A 19,593-nucleotide genomic window follows, 5' to 3' on the forward strand; every position below is an offset into this window, starting at 1 on the left:
TATTAGAGCCTAAACACACCCTATTAGAGCATAAAAACACCCTATTAGAGCCTAAATACACCCTATTAGAGCCTAAACACACCCTGTTGCAACAAATGAAGAGAATAACAACATGGATGCAGTACCAGGGGTGTACTGAAGGAGCCCTACATGGAGGAACATCTCGTTTTCAACATTCTCCAAGTGCAAATATCAGGCTGCGTTCGTATCGGTTCACTTATTCCTAAACGCTGGGCTCGTCATGCGTTCTTGTTCATTTGGCAGGCTGAACCTGGCAACCCCGCGTGAGCTTCAAGTCTGGGAGTAGAGGGCGGGCAGATACAACTCTCCAATATGGAATATGGCCAGGACCACACTTCCCATTTTAAGGGCTGGGTGTCAATGTCAGATATTTCTCCTGGAAGTGCCCTATATAGGGATATAGTGCAATACTCAATACACTACAACATGCCCTAAATAGTTTACTATATAGGGCACAAGTGGACCGATTGGGGCAAAGCCAGGGTTTGTATTAGCGTAATTTTGTCCAAGTACTCTCTCCCTTTCTACTGTTCTCCTTTCCCATCTGTACCTCTCCTATCCTCCTGATTATTTCGGAAGTACATTTAAGAGTTAATGTTAAATTGTTGTTTTATGTGGTACTAATTCTAGCTGTTATCAGCATAGTGTTGTGTGGAAAACTGCAATACTGGAATATTTTGGTTTTGTTTTGTAAATAACATTAGGCACCAGTGATGTCAGAACATCCTTGCTATTAATAAGTGTCCCCTTATATTCTCACTGTTGATTCTCTTCAGATATAAAACCTTTCAAAGAAAAATGACTGTCTGGCTTATTGACTGACCTACATGCTGGCTGACTCTTATTTTAAAACCTGACTCAGTCTGTAGGAATGTTTGAAAGATTTCAGTGATCAAAATATTTTCACAAAATATCTGAATTACCCCAGACATCAGAAGTTACCAGTAACAAACTCTGGTTGTATAGAGCAGCTCCCACTGTAGCCAGCAGCAGACTGGTTATACTGGGCAGCTCCCAATATAACCAGTATCAGTCACCATTCATTGTACCAGTTGCAGACTGAATGTACTCGGCACCTCCAAGTAAAGCCAGTATAACCTGTAACAGACTGGTTTTACGGCACAATATAACCAGTAGAAAACTAGTTGTAATGTGCAGCTCCCAGCATAGGTAATAGCAGACTGTGGTTATACTCGCCAGCTACCAGTATAACCATTAGCAGGCTGTGTTGGGTACTAGGCAGCTCCCAGTAAAACCAGTAGCAGACGGTTAGACCGGGCAGCTCCCAGTAGAACCAGTCTGTAGTGGTAGTCAGTGCCCTCTCTTGGCAGCTTTACATCAAGGCAAGCCACTGATGTTCAACCAGAAGGAATCAAGTCCCATTGTGACAGCGTTTATTCATAACAATTGCAGATTTTGACCATTTGTGTATTGAATGTTATCTTTATGTTAATCACTTAAAATCCAGCATCTTTTGGCCTGGGCCTGGCTAAATTCCAAATGTTTTATCTAGCCCTAGATCTAAATCAAAGAGTGGATTAATTCATCCGTCATTCCAACCAGACATTTAAGCCCTCAAATATTTTTGGGTCCTCAGTGTCATCCAAGAGGAAGATGAACTTCACACTACTTGGCATGCACAGATTTTGTTTGAGAGCAAGAGAGAAAGATTACAGGGCACTACACTGCATGAACCATCGGAAAATTGTGCGAGTGTGTGAAAATTGTATATTTCAAGAAACCAATGTAAACATTAATACATTTAATGTTTCCCTTTTCTGGTACTGTAGCATGTAAATAATTGTTTTACTGGTAGCAGCCCTGAAGTATTCTGCTTCTACTCAATAATAACCAATAGTTGTTAATAGTAATATATGGGTTAAACCCTTGATGTCCCAAAATCAAACACCAGGAAGTATCAATACACATAATTAAGTGGAAAGTTTTGTTTCAACATGAATAAATGTTAAACACTGCATTTTCATTGCATAACTTTTTTTACTTATTATCCAGATTGGAATACAACGGTTGGCAAGAATAATCAGTGATAGTAAAAAGTGTTTATTACAGATTCAATAGTATTAATGCCAGAAGGATAATCAGCAAAATAAGTGCAAAGGCAGACAGTCTTCATCATTAGTCACCCCAATCGCTAATCCACTCAAAACATTTAACCTACTCAATGTTTTTTTTTTTAGAGCCTGGTTTTGAACTGGACTAACAACGCCTCAAATTTGATCCCAATTTAGGCCCACTGACTGACTACTGAGCGTTCAGTGAGAGCGAGTCAGAGGTCTTCAGACCAGTCGTCTCCGCTTGCAGTCCCGCCCCGTGCCGTCCCCCGCCGCCCCGCTGTCCAAGCTCAGGGGAGACACTTTGTTCAACATGGCGTCGTCTGAGGCCTGGCCGAACAGCGCCATGAGCAGAGCAACGCCAAACCCTGTGGCACGCTCGCCCTGGAGATTCAGAGAAACAAAGTAAGACTGTCAAAAGGGTGATCACCGAAGTAGTTAGTTATTTTGATCCATGGTTTACTATTGGTAGATTGAAACCATAATGCTAAACATCAGTGACTGAAACGGAGCGTGGACCTAGAGGGAACTTACAACATGGACAGGATAGGCCATGTCCACGTGGACCCACACACCAGGCCAGTCGAAGCCCAGGTGAGCGGCTATGAATAGGCCTGCACAAGAGCTTTGGGCGTTCTCCCGGTCCTGTCAAAAAACATGAAAGGACATAATTACTAGGCAAATATAATTACTAGCCCAGTTTCTCAGCCAAAGATAAGTATAATTTTATTCGATGTTGCGGTTTGTCTGTCTTTGGTACAATATTTAACCCCACTAGTCACACTAGTGGGGAGTTTAACAGATTTGTAACAGCACACCATTGAACCACAGAAACGGTTCAAAAGGACAATGAAGAAGATAAAATAAACTTGGCTGGTAATTCATTTACTGCTCTCAGGTGTTGCATGACAAAAACATAAGACAAAATTTCAATAGAACACAAAATGCATACACATACAATTTATGCCAAGGTCACTCATTATACAGAATACAAAAATAGATAATTGAACGCAAAAGAGGCATTTGCAACATGAATTCAAAACAATTTGATTCGATTCACTTGTAGTTGTAAATAATGTGTAATTAGAGTTTAGTTACACTTAGTACTATCTAGCACAGTGTACCATCTAGTGGCATTTTGGTGACACTACAACCAGAAACAGTCAACGCGTTGTTCAGAGGCAGTTCAGAGTTAAAATTCCAATAAATAACAAAACTGCACTGCTTTTGTCCAGATGCTCAAAGCCTGACTAAAGGTCGACAAAGCAGTAACCAAGTTGAGCGGGGTACGTACTGCCACAGAGTTCTTCATGTCGGCCAGGGCCGAGGTGAACTCGCTGAAGTGCAGCTCGGGGCAGTACACCAGCGGGTGGGCCAGGTCTCCGCTGCTGCGGCCCGCCCGCACACACGCCGCCTCCCATGCCTCACTGTTGGTCAGCACGGCCGCATGGTGCTTCCCTGTGGAGATCCCCTGGAAACACACGGGCACAAAAAGGACTCTGTGAACCCCGCGGCGTGCCATCTACTCGTTTAACAAGGGGCTTTAAGCCCAAGCAAACCGACGCATCAATGTCACTGCAGGTCTGGAACTAGTTGGTCGTGTGCGTAAAGTAGTAACCCATGGCCTACCTGTGCCCCCGTCAGGGTGGCCATGTCTAGAATGATGTCTGCGGACAGGTCCTTGCTGGCATACACCACTCCATCGGAGAGCACCAGTCTGCCCTCTGCATCCGTGTTGTTGATCTCCACAGTCCTTTAAAAATAACAAAAAAAGAGACCATTGCCATTTATTGTCGCCATTTTAGAAATAAAAGCATTATTTGTATGCAAGTTTTATGCAAAAGGCATAGCTTTCTTGAGCTAATTAATCAGACTCTAAAATAACCACAGTAGATCTATGCCAGACCTGCGAGTGCCGGTTTAATCTATGAAAACCCGGTGACCCGGTGCTTTGACAGCGCCGGGATATGGCCGTCACTACCACCATGCCTTCGCAGGGGTTAACTGGACCACTAGAACCACTAAGTCTTCACAGGAGATTACTGGGGAGTCACTCACTTCCCAGAGTACAGCGTGTGAATGTCATCGGGCCGCGTGGCTGTGGGTCCAACCGCATTCTCCGCTAGACAGAAAACTGCATGAAGGTTGTCCTTAAAGCCCTGCAGGGGCAAAAAAGAAAAAGTAGAAGGGATGTAGGACAGGGCACACGGTTTTGATAAGACTTCTTTCAACGACAGAGACAATAAAACGCCTATGGCAGCCGTAAGCAGCAGCACACTTTGGAGTGTGGACTGAACCCTGTAAATGTGCCAATGGTTGCCCCACCTGTTTAACGGTGGCTTTGAAAGCTCCCAGGATGGCTGCAGCTCCCCCGCAGTCCCTCTTCATCCCTGGCATCGTGGTCTATCAAATAGAAAGACAGACAGACATTATACATCTCAATCGTTTGTATTACTGAACTTGGAAATAGTATTCATCTTGTACAGAAACAAATATACTTTATCAACCTCAAGGCGGATACAAATTGAACATTAATTCATCCAAATGACCAGTTTGGTCCCCAATGGTTCCATTGATTGCGTCATTTCCATAGCACTTCTTTTACTAGTTTCACTGTTCAGCCAAGTTCAATTTACCCTCCGTGATCCAACTTGCATTCTGTCACATGATTCAAACTAAATCATCCCTCTTGGTATTCTTCTTTTCCAACCTACCTTTCCCTTAATGCTGAGTCCACCAGTGTCGTACACGATGCCCTTCCCCACCCATGCAATGGTCTGGGTGGCCCCAGCCGGTGTGTGGCTCAGTACTGCAAGGGCAGGGGGATGCTCTGCTGCCTTGCCCACTCCATAAATACCTGACCAGGCAGAGAGCACAGCAAGCCCTCAGCACTCATACGGCCCAGGGTTTGTCATCATAAAACACATCATTACTCTGCATTTAGTTTAACCCAAAATATATATCATTGTTCAGAGAAAGGGATTTGACACTGAAATTGAACGGCAAGACCGTACCTCCAAAACCTTTCTGCTTCAGTTCCTCTCCTCGAATGATCACAGGTGTGATTGACAGCTCTGCACCAACGGCTTTGATCTCCTGCAGAAAAGATCACATGTAAGCCACTTCATTAATTGTGTACACCTAATCGTCCCCTTCCATCAGTTAAAAGTGTCCTTTAATATACCTATAATATTCCACAATATCAAGGTATGCTTCATATTTTCTGGTTTGTATTAAAGGTTTGTCCCTTAAAAAAAGGTAGATGGTGAAATCTAAAAATAACTTCCACACTGGTGTTACAAACCAGATAAACAGTGAGGCACTTTGGATCCCGGGGACCCGGAAGAAATCCTTTACTGACTTTTACCAGAAACGTATATGCATTCCTAAAGCATTAGCAAGAGCAAATGAAACCACTTCCGTACATCCAGGAAGTGATCAGTGTTCATCTCGTTGCAGGGCGTGTCCACGATGCGGGCAGCCAACCTCACGCCGTCGGCAGCATTGGCAAGACACTGAAAAGGAACAACAATCCTCGGTTGGTATCCCACTCTATGCGTTTCGACCTCTCATGAGGAGAGACCCAAAGAAGGAGGGTTGGGGCTGGTGTGGGGAGGAGGTACCTGAAGCTCTGCCGGCTCCACGGAGCTGCTCTCCTGGCCTACCACAATGAACTCCACGGTGACCTTCTTCTTCTCCGTCCTGCGCGAGGACGCAGAGCGGCGGGAGAAGGTGGGGAACGCCCGGGAGATGGCGCAGGAAGACGCAAACACGTCCGAGCGCTCGCACACCATCTGGGAACAAGGACACAGTGCTTCAACCGCCGGATGAAGTGAGACGTTGTTTGGGCGCAGTACTGAACCCGGTCGCAGCACTCCCTTCTTAGGAAAGGCACACAGTGCAGGATTTCTGTCCATTAAGAAGGTGACATATACAACCAGGTGGGATTGTGATTAGCCGTTATTAGCCGTTTTACAACGGCTAGTAACGGTCATACTGGTGGTAGAATATGTCGCCTTTAAAATAAAAATAATCACTGGGCCGGTAAAGGTCGGTAAACGAACCACGATGCAGCGATTGTTGCCCCCGGGCAGACAGGACCGTACGAGGCGGGAGACAAAGTGGGCAGAGGAGGGGCTGTTGTGCCGGCTGACCCTGGCGGGCAGGGCTGCCACCGTGGCATGGTTCAGGTACAGGGGGCAGCTGTCCGTGGGGTTGGGGCTCAACGCAGCGAGAGCCGCCAGCCAAACCTGCAGGTGGGGAAAGGTGTGAGTCCTTGTGCTTGTAAGAGTGTGTCTGTGCCTATGTCTAGCTAAGCCCATTAGAAAAGCTTCTACACGGGAAGCAAGAGAATGTAAATGAGTTTACATTCATGGAAGTGCTTCCCAATATGAAATGCTCTTTTTGCGCTTTATTGTAAATCGTTTACCTTGTGTTACAATACATTTAAATGAAACACAAGTAAGCTGTGCTTGACTTAAGACACAAATAGGAAATCTGTAACATTAACTTAAATTGTGTGGAATAGCAGTACTGCCTTTTATCTAATGCCAGTCTAGTGTTTTATAGACACGTACATTAAGCAGAGTAGAACCGATTAATCCGTCAGCAATAAATCAATTAGATTACTTGAGCCGCACAGTTAACTGTTATTCGACCTCACAAATCTTGTCAATTAATCTCTTCTCAAGTCGCTTGATACACCGCCTTGTGCAATTTAGGTTGCACAACTGCTATCTATTTAAAAAACGCCGACACGTCAAAAAAAGCTTGACATTGACCAGTAGAGCTGGGAACATTGGCCTCACCAACCTAGTTTAAATAATTGACTAGTAATGCCAGAGTCTTCATACATTGTATTGCTTAAGGTCATTAAGATGCGTTAAACATTTTTTGAACCCATAGTGCGCTTTTACATTGAGATTCCCTTGGTCCAAAGCATGCACATCTTGCTGATTTAAAGGAAATGGATCAGTCCGTTTCAAGTCGATACATCGATTTGGCGTTGAGACCCACAACACCAGGAAATAGATGTAAACAGTTGCAGAGGTTCTTATTTTCGTTTTTGGTCATTGAGATGGGGAGCAATGCGAACCTTCTTATTGACTACTGACTAGGCTTAATGACTTTAAATTGATCATTGGGCTGCACCTTTTGACCTTGCACGTGGTGGTTGAACTATCTGAGATTATTCATTGTTTAATTGAAGTGGCCGCTAAGGTTTTTATCATTTACAAGCTGAATCTAATCGACGCATGGCAAAAATCCTTCATATTCTTTTCTTCAAAAGGTTATTTAATTAATTTCGGAAGTATTTTGAACTAAATGTGTCTTAAAGCTAGAACTATCAAGGTCTAACGTTACTGCGCTTTTAAATCTGTATTCGCCAATTAGTGCATTAATTAACGAGGACATGTTGTACTAAAATATTATGCCTCGAATATCATCGACATCGGCATTCATTTAATCAGAGGGAATAGCTCCTATTTCGATTTAGACTGTTTTTCATGCATTACTAGTGCTAGTTGTGCATTAGCTAAGATTAGCCACAAGCAGAGTTGATAAATCATAAGTAGTTACCTCTTTGCTAACGGCTGGTTGAAGCTTTCCCTTGATCTGGCTCCAGTTAACTTGCTGCAGATTGTTTTGTTGTCCGATAACTAAAACGGGGCGGCTTTGGGGCTCTGAGTCTCCGGCAGCAGCCTTGAACTCCAGCAGCACGTTCGCCATCTTCATGACTTGCAAAGCGAGCTGCAGCAGTTAGCTGTGGTGATAGCAGCCGTCCTCCAGACCATAGGGAACGGAAGTAAAACTGTGCTTGAGTTGAGGATCAGCAATTATTATTGACGTACCATTTGTCAAATCTCTCGCCTCCGTCAACTACACGTAAAACACGGAAGGGACACTGTTACTTCTCTTTTTTTATTCAGGAATTTATTTTGTACAAATTCCTATGAAGATCTGTCTGGTATACTTGACGTTGAGCCAAGCCAATCAATGCAATTCCTAGTCAAGCCTGCACTCTAAATAGATGACTCAATGTAATTACATTTTTAGCAGAAATATAATTAATAAATACACTTATGACATGGTTCAAGTATTCAATGTTCCCCAGCTGGAAAGACATTTAGAAGCACTTAAGTCAGAACATTTAGTGTGAATATAGTGTTTTATAATAGCTATTGCAGAACCCTTGCTTTTAAATACCTGCACCTTCAATGGCTTACTATGCAAGTACAAATAGAACGTGTATGCAAATGTTAAACAATTATACAAAAGGGACTGGCTTTTGTGTTTTTAGAAACTGGAATAATTGATTCTGAAGACATTTCAGACGGTAGTGTTTGCCTCAGTATAGTAAAACTCATGGCATTGTCTAGTTGTCAGTGACATACCATTACAGCTTTGAATTAGAAAGCCACATTTTTATCCAAACCCAACATTATGGTAGATTTTTGATCAGTTTTGTAGAACATTTTGCATTAAAATACAAAAAATCAACCACAGGCCAATTTAAAATATCCCCCCTAAAAAGGTTGCTTTAGAATCTCTCAAACATCTTTCCTTATCATTGTATCCATTATATTACCTCAAAACTATTGAAATTAGTTATGTCATACGTGTGTGTCTTCGTGTGCGACTGTGCTTACATCAATATTCATTTTAAGTAAGGCAATCAACATTTTGCAAGCAATTGAGAAACCGGTTTAGGTGTGCTCTTATAATTCACACTCATTATTAAAATCGACTTGATAGAGATTGTGAGCTATAATTGTAACTAAATAAGTTAGAAAAATACTTTCAGAATATTGCTACATATAGTATTTCAAGATTCCTTCACATCTCATCTCAGAAAATTGAAATGTAACATCCAAAGATCGTATTGGAAAAAATGTAAGGTTATGCTTTTGTAAGTAATACAGTACCATAATAAAAATATGTGTAATTGCATAATTTCACTTGTTGACCACAAGTTGATTTTCTTTTTAAACAAGATGTGTGCAGATATATAAATGCCCCTGCACACACACACACATACATATATTATAATTACATTTGATCCTTCTAATTGATGAAAAGGAGGGGGAGCGGCTGACTTTAGAGGGACCCAGCTTCTGCGTACTGACGGGGATCATGGGGGGGGGGGGCAGGGGGCTTCACTCAGTAAGGCAGTGCTGCAGGCCAACGCTGCTGCAGCACTTCTCAGTATAGGCGTGATTGAGATTGCCGGTATCCCCGCAGAACATGGAGATTCCACAGTGCTTGAGGTTAGCGTTGAAGTTGGAGGGCTCTTTCGGAGGGGAAGGCTTCATCATGGAGAGGATCAAGGCCAGACAGTCTGCCACCTTCTTGTTTGGGGCACAAGACAGGGCTGGTGTGCACCCTGCGGAAACAACAACGACTGACACTGTGAAACACGTCGAGTCACGTCATGTAGAACGGGAAGAGAGTGATGCTGTTTCGGACCGTACCTTCTGCATCTACAGCCATTACAGCGGCACCTCTGCTGAGTAGCACTTGGACGACTGTGGCTAGACCTTTCCTGGCTGCTATGTGTAGGGGCCTACATCAGCAGGTGCAGCGCCAAACGAGAGAGGACAAAGGTAAAATATCTATTAAAAAGGCACCACTCACAAAGGAAAAACAGTCCAACTATTCGCAGCCCTCTGAATAGACATTTATCACTGCAGCTTTATTGTGACTTATGCAGTCTACTTCCTCAGTCTACCATTCAGCACGAGGACTTACATTTGGAGAGCACAGTTGGCTGCGTTTATGAGGGAAGTATCGCTGATCTCCCCCAGGATCAACAGGGCACACATCTCATGGCCCTAGGTAATAAAACACATCACAAAGTCAGGGAGGAAAATCCCATGCAAGTGTGTAAGTGAAAGAAGTGTTACGGCAGTGAGCATGGGTCGGGTAGACTGTTTAGTGTACAAATAGACTACTGTATGAATTAGGTCTGGAATGGGATTCAATTTGGTTAAAGTAAAGGGGTAATGAGTGATTATTTATTTTGAAGGTTATATCCTTTTTAATTTAGAGTAAAACAGGAATGTCCGGGAGAGAGAGAGTGGAAGACATTGCTGCGGTATGGACTAGACCTTAATGGTACGTGCTCTACCCGGTGAACGGGTAGAGCGCAGAAGATCAACAATAGGGCCTTCTGTTGGCCAATTGGTACAAGAGCTGAGGCCACTGAATCAGCAGCGAATTTAGCCCAAGGATGTGGAAGTGCAACACGCGACATTAACAATTAGTGGTTAGTAATGGTGTGTGAGAGGGACCTTGCTGCAAGCTAGGTGCAGAGCGGTGTTATTGTTGACATCCAGAAGGGTCAAGTCTGGCTTAGCCTGCTGGAGCAACATCTCTGAAAGGCAGAAAAAAAAACTCTCATGACCACGGTAACCTCTTATGTTTCCATTTTGAATACCATTATCTAGACTAGAGGAACCCTTGGAAATGCCACATGGGTTAATATTTTCAAAACCGTTAAAGAAGGAGAACTGAAACAGTCCTCAATGCAGACTAGTGGAGCTCAACACCAGAGGGCGTGCAGAGGTCTTACCGACGGCCATGGACTGTCCACGGTCGGCGGCCACCATCAGAGCGGACCGCCCGGAGCCGTCCACGGCGTTGACCTCGGCCCCCTGATCCAGGACCAGCTGGAGGCCGTCCACCTTTTCAGAATAGGCAGCGGCGTGCAGCGGGGACCTATGGAGGGAGAACCGCCACCGAACACAACCAGCTGAGGATATAGGCCCACTTTCAAAGCTTCCACCGGTGGTTGAGGGGTCCACACAGAGCGGCGTCTTTACCTTCCTTTAGGGTCCCTGGTGTTGACCATGGGAGCCCCGCCACTCTCCATCAGCAGCTTGGCTGCACCACATTGGCCATTCACTCTGTTATTGAGGACCAGATTAAGACCATTATAAACCAAAGCACAGGGAACAGGAATAGTTACTACTGGCCTTCCTCATACAAGCTTATATCATATCAAGAACAATTATTGAAACGTGTCCATGCGTTCTATAAATAGAGGGATTGGCCGTTCAATTAAAAAAGGTACTTACAGAGCACAGTGCAAAGGTGTGAACGAGTGTCCCTCTTGGTTGGTGAGTGGTTTATTTTCAAGTAAAATTCTCAAGCATTCCTCATGACCTGAACAAAAGAAGCAATGTTTCAAAATACTTTGAGGACCATGCATCAGATAGTTATTTAAAAAGTACCTCAGAAATAGCATTGTGTGATTTTACATTAACTGTGTTACAACTCCCTCACGGTAATTCAGTCACCTACGTTCTTCATTGCTGTATTTAATGACAATGCTTATTGTGTATGCGCCTCAAGTTGCCTGGCAAAAACACAGAGGGATTGTCAAAGCTGTGTAAGAGAATGAAGTGTGTTAGGCCCAGCCTGGGGGGGGGGGGGGGGGGGGGGGGCACCCTGCTCCGTCTCACCGTGGTAGGCCGCCCAGTGGGTGGGCGTGTACCCACTGAAGTCCAGCATGCAGTCCAGGGTGTCCGCCTGCACCGCGGCCTTGATCAGGTAGCCCAGGAGCTGGGTGTGGCCGCAGCACGCCGCCTGGTGCAGCGGGGTCCTTCCCTGAGAGTCCCTGCCCAGAGCGGCGGCCCCGTGCTCCAGCAGCGCGCACACACAGCCCTCACTGCCCATGACGGCCTGCCGGGAGGGACACAGAGGCATGCCAGAGGATTCGAGGGATTGATGGCCCCAGCTGAGATCTCGGTTTTCAATACGCATGCTGTTATTAACGGTCTTATCCCTGGTGCCTTTAATATCAAGTGATGCATGATCCCCTGGTTTGTACCTGCAGTTTCACTCTTTTTTTTTTTGCCATTACATTTGATATACTGTTCTAAACTCGGTCTTGTATCTCATGCTTGTGGTCTGCGTGTCACCCTGACGGTACATCCTCAACACTATATAGGATATAGGGAGGTTATACACAATTTAAAATCAAACCAGTCAAATCATGACTGGAATTAATTTCCCTCTGATCAAGCCTTGCTAAGCGCAGTTGTTGTTGGTCGAGGTCGACGGGATTCACTCACAGCCCTGTGCAAGGCGGTGCAGCCCTTCTTGTCTGCTGAATTGGCGGCAGCGCCTTTCTCCAGCAGGATGTGGACGCAGTCCGTGTGACTGCCCAGGGCCGCCAGCATTAATGCGGTCCTTCACAACACACAAGAAGACAATACTTACTCCCAGCCCCATGCCCTTCTTATTTTCTGAAGGAAAGTTAGTGTGTTCTTAATGAGCTAAGAATACATGCTTAAAAGGACTCACTGTCCCTGTACGTCTGTGCTGTCCAAGATATCTGCGCTCTCCTCTCTGTTGACCAGGATGAGCAGAGAGTCCATGTGGCCTTCAGCAGCTGGATGGGATATCGTCAAACGTTTTAGAGTGTCCTTGGAATAATCAGCAAACTAATGTAAACATTACACTACATAGTCTCTTACACAGTGACTCAAAGGACATTGGGCAAATCCAGTCCTCAAATGACATACCTGTACACCGTTCAAAACATTTCCACTGATTCAATCACACATCTAAACACAGACACACATACATATACACACACACACCTGCAGCATGGAGAGGAGTCCACTTGCGTCTGTAGTCCTTGAGGAGGCAGGTGGCCCCGTGTTTGAGCAGCATCTCCACACAGCGGGCGAAGCCTCTCTGGGCGGCCAGGTACAGAGCAGTGCGACCCTGAGAGTCTCGCACGTCTAGACTCACCAGCGTCTCTGTCAGCACACGCAGCGCCTCGCAGTGACCGTTGTACGCCTGCCGTGGGAAAAAACAGCTCCAATGTTTACAGGAATATTTAAAAAGGAAGCAAATGCATAGTAGTAAGAGACTGTTAATTGTCTTTAGCACACTTTTTCATCCAAAGCAACTTGCAGTGAATTAATAATCGTCAGCAGATGGGGCAGGTAGGGGGTTAAGGGGTCAAGGACACATACTGGTAGGCATGCCGGAGAATTTAATGCAGTATGTTTTGGCGGAAGTCAAAACAATCACGACTACACTATCTGATCCCCAGGATTTGGTTATTTGCCTTGTTCCGGCTAAGCCTTATTTGTTTATAAAACCAAACCGATTTAGCCTGGGTTATATGTACTGCGGAGGACGGATGAGTGCACTCACCGCTAAGTGCAAAGGGCTGACGGGAAGGTTACTCTCTCCCTCCCCGAGGCAGTTAAAGGACATCTCCAAGAGCTGGGAGGGGGGGGGGGGAGAATGAAAGCTGGATTTAACAAAAGTGTAACAAACACGGGAAGGATTTCATCAGTAAAATTGAGCCTTCTGTTGGGATCTAACGAGAGCCCACTCTCACCAGCTCCAGGTGCTGTCTGTTGCCGTAAGCTGCTGCAAAGTGCATGGCGCTGTATCCCTTGCCATTCTTCAGGGCAGGGTTCGCCCCGTTGTCAAGCAAATACTCTAGACATCTACACACACAAACACACAAACACACATTTAAAACAGGTTAAGCTTGTAAACACAACGCATACAAGTTAGTAAAACATGTTTCATGTGTATTTCTGAGTCGCATAGAAGAGTGAGCAGTAACTTACAAAATGCAAATGCATAGGTCTTTACAAACCCGAATGATCCGATTAGAGCGCTAGAAACTTACAAATAGGCTTCCTTTGCCCTTTCCTCATGGTCATAATAACCGGAATCCTGTCTGTCCTCTCTGTTCACAAGAAGAAGAACAATAAGCTGTTATCCGTAATCATATGCAAGTGAAGCCTTCTCAGTGAGCTTGTAGAACGTGCTTCCTCTCCCACCTGCTGAAGGTGTGGGAAGCAGCGGCGTAGTGTAAGGGGGTGCAGCCCATCAGATCCACCTCGTTCACCTCGGCCCCACCTCTGACCTGGCCCATCGTGCACTGGCTGCTCCCATTGGCTGCAGCGTAGTGCAATGGAGATCTGGCAGGAAGACACCAGGAAAGGCGCAGTGAATACATAATAATAATCAATGCAAGAAAAGTACATTTTCTGCTGTAATAGTCAAATCAGAATACTGTTTTATTAGGTTAATACCTTCCCAATTTGTCCTTGATGCTCTGGTTGGCACCACTGTGCAATAGCAGGTTTAGACAATCCACATTTCTGCAAAAAACAACAACAACCTAAATAAGTACCTTAGTTTATTCAATATACATTTCATTTTAAAAACGCATGGTTTGAATCTAAATGAATAACAATCAACAAATGCATTCTACCCATTTGAAAGATAACAAAAGAATTGTTGATTTTCAAGAAGTCAGTTCCTCACGTTTGGTATATTACAGAGCTTCCTAGATGCTACTGCCATTTAAGCCTGATATACAATACCAGCATCTAACTTGACTGGATATAACATGCAACAAAAACATAACCGGGTGTTTTTGTTGAGGTATAATGCATGTTCACCCAAGTTTTAAGAACGACTGGGCGGGCTCCGGTATAGAGACCTACCCTCCGGAGGCAGCGGCGTGCAAGCACGTCCTTCCGTGGCTGTCCGGGGTGTTGATGTCAAAACCAGCGGGGGCCGTAGGCTCGTTTGTCGGAGACGGCGTCATTTTGTACAACTGACCTGAAGAAATATCAACAACCGTACATTTTAAACTCAAACATAGGGTAAACAAGTAATGGAACCCACTGTGTGTTACAAACGTATGCCCACCTGAGGTTAATAGCTTGTGACAACAGTCGGGAAAGCCGTAGAGTGCGGCCAGATGCAGTGGGAGCATCCCATCGATCCCTTGTCTGGAGAGGATACAGCTCAGTCAATGTGTCTCATGTCACACAGCTGTCACGTTGTAACCTACTGAATACCCCCCTCACCTCTCCCATTCCTAAGGCGTAAGACAAACTACTTGGGCCTCTAAGGTGCCATCAGGTCATTCAAAATGAGGTCATTCTGCATCGAGGAGACAACGGCCAATGGATGAGGTTCCTTGACAGATTTATAATTTGCATTTAGTTATTTAGTCTGTAAACTATAGGCCATAGCTTACGAGTAAAATTGTGGTCAGGGTAAATAATTTGAATCTCGTCCTCTCTTGAGCCGTGTGTCTATTCTGGGCTACAGTAGAACCATGGCAGTGCAACAAGGCACACTACGTGGAAGAGGACCAGCTCCCGGTGTAGATAACAATTCTTAATTTCATTGGATTATACACTTATTAAAATCATACTTATGCTTATCATGTTATATTTCTGCCAAGTCCGTTGCATTAGATGCCACTAAAATAAAAATATTTAAAAAGATATATTTGTACGTCATTTTGATCCGTCATGTTGATCACCGTCATGTTGACACTAGGGCTGGGTAAAAATATTGATTCATCAATGCACTGCAATTCATTTGTTCTCGATTCAGATTTTTAAATAGATTATTTCCAAAAAAAATAAATAAAATAAGCATACATTGTAATCTAGAAGCGAGTATGCCTAAATGTACATGCCCTTTTACATTTGTCCATGTTATGATTATTACTTTTATGCTGCAAGTTTAGCTCAGGAACAATAGTAGACAATGGTGCATTCCCTTTTTGCTAGTTAAAGAACAATGAAATGGTTAATTCATTTTAAAATGGTTAATTCTAAATAATATTTAGGTATTTTTGTCATCTGCACGTATTATTGAATCGATATTGAAGCAATTGGATCAATATCGAATCGAATCAAGACCTAAAGAATCTAATCGAATTGAATTGTGAGGTACCTGGCGATACCCAGCCCTAGTTGACACTATGAGTTAACACTTTAAGACTGTCAGGCTGTCTGACTCTTACTTGGCTACGTCAGCACCATTGGATATCAAGGTGACGATCAACAACTCGTGCCCAAACCTAGCAGCCACATGAAGGGGAGTATTTCCATGCATATCCGTGCAGTCAATCTCTGCACCTGTGCAAAACATAGACAGAGCAATTGGCTGAGTATCTGTTTCAATGGTTCCCTATGTGCTAACAGGGATCTGTTAGCACATATATTATAAATGATTGTTACTGGAGATGGTCTATAGTGCTGGAATGTGTTTTACCATTTTGGATAAGGATCTGGGAGCGAGTGAAGCGTCCATGGATAGCAGCCATATGCAGAGGGCTCTTCCCTTCCTTGCTCTGTTAAGGAACAGTGGGGGTCACTATACAATAGAGCAGTGGTTCCTAGCCTTTTTGTTTGAGTATTGCAGCAGCAAAGACATTTTTGAATCATTAGCATAGTTTCAGAGTTGCATACAACTTTAAAAATGAAGATTTCAAATTGTGTTTCTCTACGGTATATTTAAACCTGGTTGGGAAATACCGCGATTCAAATATTTAAAGGAGACATATTATACCACCAGTTGTGAGTGTGAGTGTGATTAGCCTTATGGTGTGTTCCTGAATCCTCGGCCGCCAGCCTTCCGAGTTGCAGGTTTGACTTCACTTCCGGTCTTGGAGCAGCGTTCCTGTTCGTCTTTGTGATTGTGGCATGAAATTGGCTAGAAGTTGTTTATTAGCCTCTAGTGATGCCATATGGGGCAGATTTTCGAAACGGCTTGTAAGGCTAATCACACTCACACCTGGTGGTTTAATATGTCTCCTCTAAGGAGATAAAGCTATAGATCTCTCAATTTAAAACACATTCTAACCTGTATGTTGACGTCTGCGGCATTATTGACCAGTAGTTCCAGACAAAGTGTCCCACTGGTGGAGATGGCTGCCAGATGCAGTGGCGTGTAACCATGGTGATTGGTCTGGTTGACGTTGGCACCGCAGTTCATGAGCTCAATGGCGACGGCCTCCTGTCCTGTATGGCACGCCATGTGAAGGGCCGAGTTCCCGAACACGTTGCCCTCATCAATCTTAGGCGCAATGGGAGGGCAGAGAGATTTTGGGGTTGATTAGTTTCAGAATCCTGCACTCTTACACAATTTTCTGCCCTCTCTAATCTTAACTGCTGCCCTTTTAATCCCCCCCCCCCCCCCCCCCCCCGCCCGGGTTATTTATGAGCATGGAAGCAGTGGCCATTTTACCTCGACGTTGAGTGTTAGCAGGTACTTCACCACGTCCAGCTGCCCCCCTCCAGCGGCAGCATGCAGAGGGGTGTAGCCCTGTGTGTCCTTGCACATCACGTCAGCGCCACGACCTACCAACAGCTTCACTATCTCCAAGTGTCCTGGAAAAAGCATTGGCTTGGTTTTAATCTATAATGGAAATAAACAAAACACCTGTATGGCACGGGGCTGCCAGCTGTTGTAAAACTCTGCATGGCTCTTACGCAAAGCACAGCATGAATGTACATTGAATATGAAGCAGCTAGCAAAGGAGCAGCGTAAACATAGCGACACTCACCAAGGTTTGCAGCCCAATGTATTGGCTGCCGTTCCTTCTCGTCACCGACACCAACGCTAGCTCCTCTTTTGAGAAGCAGATCCACCATCTGAAGAACACAAGAGAGTTGGTACATAAATAACACAGATGCAAGTCAAATTATTTCAGACATCTCCATTTAATTAAATGTTGAATAAATAGATATTTGAATGAGCCGTTCGGCACTGATGTCACTGAACTTTTTGCAAGCTGATACATGACATACACCATAGTCCAACGAGTGAAGCTAACCTCGTCCTGCCCACTGTAGGCTGCATGAAGCAGGGCTGTTCTCCCTGATTTGTCAGCAGTATCCAGGCTGGTAAGGTGTGGTATGAGAGCGTCTGCGCAGCCTGTAGCCCAGTTAGCCGCTGACACGTGTAAAGGTGTGAGCCAGGATTTGTCTTTAGTGTCTGCATCTGCTCCATGATTCAGGAGCAAGCAAACAGCCTTCTGAAATTGCCGTACCAAATATGGGAAAAAGTCAACAAACTGAAAAAGTGATGTACCTATGTATACATACTTACAGAAGGATATATCGGATATAGTATACACTAAGCACCTTGTTCCTGGAGGCAGCTGCTCGATGTAGAGGCGTCAGCCAACTCTGGTCCTTGGCATTTACATCTCCACCTTTGATGAAGTGCGTAAAATCAAATCTATTAGGACTTCTCTTTATGGAAATGAAAAAGTTCTTTGTCCTGATGTACTCTAAAGAAAAGAACACTAAGACATGAATAATTTCTCTAAATATATTCAAATGTATTTATGTATAGGGGTATTTATTACCGGAACTGATGAGCAAGTCCATAATTTGGATATCTCCTAGATAAGCAGCAGCATGTAGCGGGCTACGATGGTCTTGGTCCTGAAAGCATAAGAAGAAGCTATTCAGTATGGTTTAGTATGGGCTATGAAATACTAAAATATTAGTATTTCTTAGTCTTGAAGAATAATGATTAGTTTGGCTAATATAAAATTACCAGGGAGTTGACATCTTCCTGGTGGAGCAACAGAAACTTCACTTCCTCAGCATTACGGCTGAATATGGCCTGGACCAACGGAGACTGAAAAAGATCATAGCATGGATGACGTTTCGAGTTAGTTTATTAGTTTATTTTTGTAATTTAGTATACTGGCATACAATGGCAGATTATGAAATCTAAATCTAACATTGAATTACAAATAAATTCTCCAGTGACTGAAATTTTTCAATTTGGGTCCAAACATGGAATGAAATCACAACACATCTACACATAGAGAAAATGCAATGTAACGGTGAACCGATAGGCTTCGCTATAATCTTTGACATCTTCGCGCATTCTATTTAAATCCAAACTTCACTGCTTGATCAACGCAAATATACGTTAACTGTTTTCCAAAAACAACATTATGTGTCAGGATTCATCTGATTCAGCTTAAACTCGAAGAGTTTGCCTGACATTTCTCGGTGGATAGTATCCGAGACTTCTAACCGAGTGTATGTTGAACAATGTAATCAGGAGTGTGGCTATGTTAAAATAAATGAACGTAAACGCATTGTAGAACAAAGTCCCCGTGCAAACAAACCGATTCATGTTTATTTTCTTCAAAGACAGTGAAACAAATTGTATAATGTTTTAGGCTAACATTAGCAATCCAATCAATAAGCCTGTGTCACTTCGTAAGGTGTCTAGCTTGTTCTTGCCTGGATCCATTTGACATGCAACAACATTACCTGGTCAACGATATTCAGTAATCCCATTTTAATGTCCCCAAGATGCTCCTTCAGTAGATGATTGGGTGTCACGTGAGGCTAGCTACATTGCATTCTACACATAAGCTAAGTTACTTAAGTTAGCTAAGTTAGCAACCCTGACTGCAAGATATCGCGATGAAAGAATCAGATACAGCCACAAAGGTCCTGTACAACGTGTCTCCTATCCCTGTCAAGAAACCTTTTCGTTTCTGCGTTCAATACAACACCGTTATATATGTTACTTGAATGTATAACACCAAAGCACTGTAAAGTAAACTATTAAAAACTTGTGGGGAATAATATTTCATAGCCATTGAAATCTTATTATGAAGTTTGATTGGCTGTGCCAGTTTGTTCATTGACCAATAAGATGTGTCAGAGCTCTAGCA

At 43.9% G+C, this 19,593-nt stretch overlaps 3 protein-coding genes across 3 annotated transcripts in view; 1 reads left to right on the plus strand and 2 right to left on the minus strand.

Annotated features, from left to right (window-relative positions):
• Positions 1-2,058, plus strand: part of lmcd1 (LIM and cysteine-rich domains 1) — an 8,274-nt gene extending 6,216 nt beyond the window's left edge. The window contains exon 7 of the mRNA XM_056605390.1: positions 1-2,058. This exon is cut by the window's left edge and continues 281 nt beyond it. The gene's annotated coding sequence lies outside the window, so the exon portion shown is untranslated.
• Positions 1,382-8,499, minus strand: npepl1 (aminopeptidase like 1). The gene is made up of 12 exons (XM_056605389.1): positions 7,674-8,499; positions 6,158-6,343; positions 5,717-5,887; positions 5,519-5,608; positions 5,108-5,189; positions 4,808-4,950; positions 4,419-4,496; positions 4,152-4,252; positions 3,723-3,846; positions 3,388-3,564; positions 2,628-2,738; positions 1,382-2,477 (listed from the first exon to the last, which is right to left on the minus strand). Exons 1-12 carry the CDS (start codon positions 7,827-7,829, stop codon positions 2,319-2,321), a joined length of 1,578 nt encoding a protein of 525 aa, XP_056461364.1. The 5' UTR covers positions 7,830-8,499; the 3' UTR covers positions 1,382-2,318.
• Positions 8,500-8,644: 145 nt separating this feature from the next.
• LOC130401560 (serine/threonine-protein phosphatase 6 regulatory ankyrin repeat subunit C-like) lies at positions 8,645-19,530 on the minus strand. Its single transcript, XM_056605388.1, has 28 exons — positions 19,184-19,530; positions 18,450-18,533; positions 18,256-18,334; positions 18,029-18,099; positions 17,719-17,919; positions 17,449-17,536; positions 17,130-17,272; positions 16,746-16,958; positions 16,155-16,233; positions 15,904-16,018; positions 14,790-14,872; positions 14,582-14,699; positions 14,165-14,233; positions 13,910-14,050; positions 13,756-13,815; positions 13,456-13,567; positions 13,266-13,337; positions 12,701-12,902; positions 12,402-12,489; positions 12,170-12,287; positions 11,558-11,777; positions 11,171-11,258; positions 10,916-10,999; positions 10,666-10,811; positions 10,385-10,467; positions 9,843-9,925; positions 9,566-9,657; positions 8,645-9,477 (listed from the first exon to the last, which is right to left on the minus strand). Exons 1-28 carry the CDS (start codon positions 19,208-19,210, stop codon positions 9,251-9,253), a joined length of 3,186 nt encoding a protein of 1,061 aa, XP_056461363.1. The 5' UTR covers positions 19,211-19,530; the 3' UTR covers positions 8,645-9,250.
• Positions 19,531-19,593: the final 63 nt, after the last annotated feature.

The sequence above is a fragment of the Gadus chalcogrammus genome, chromosome 13 (genome assembly GCF_026213295.1).
Source record: "Gadus chalcogrammus isolate NIFS_2021 chromosome 13, NIFS_Gcha_1.0, whole genome shotgun sequence".
NCBI classification, from domain to species: domain Eukaryota; kingdom Metazoa; phylum Chordata; class Actinopteri; order Gadiformes; family Gadidae; genus Gadus; species Gadus chalcogrammus.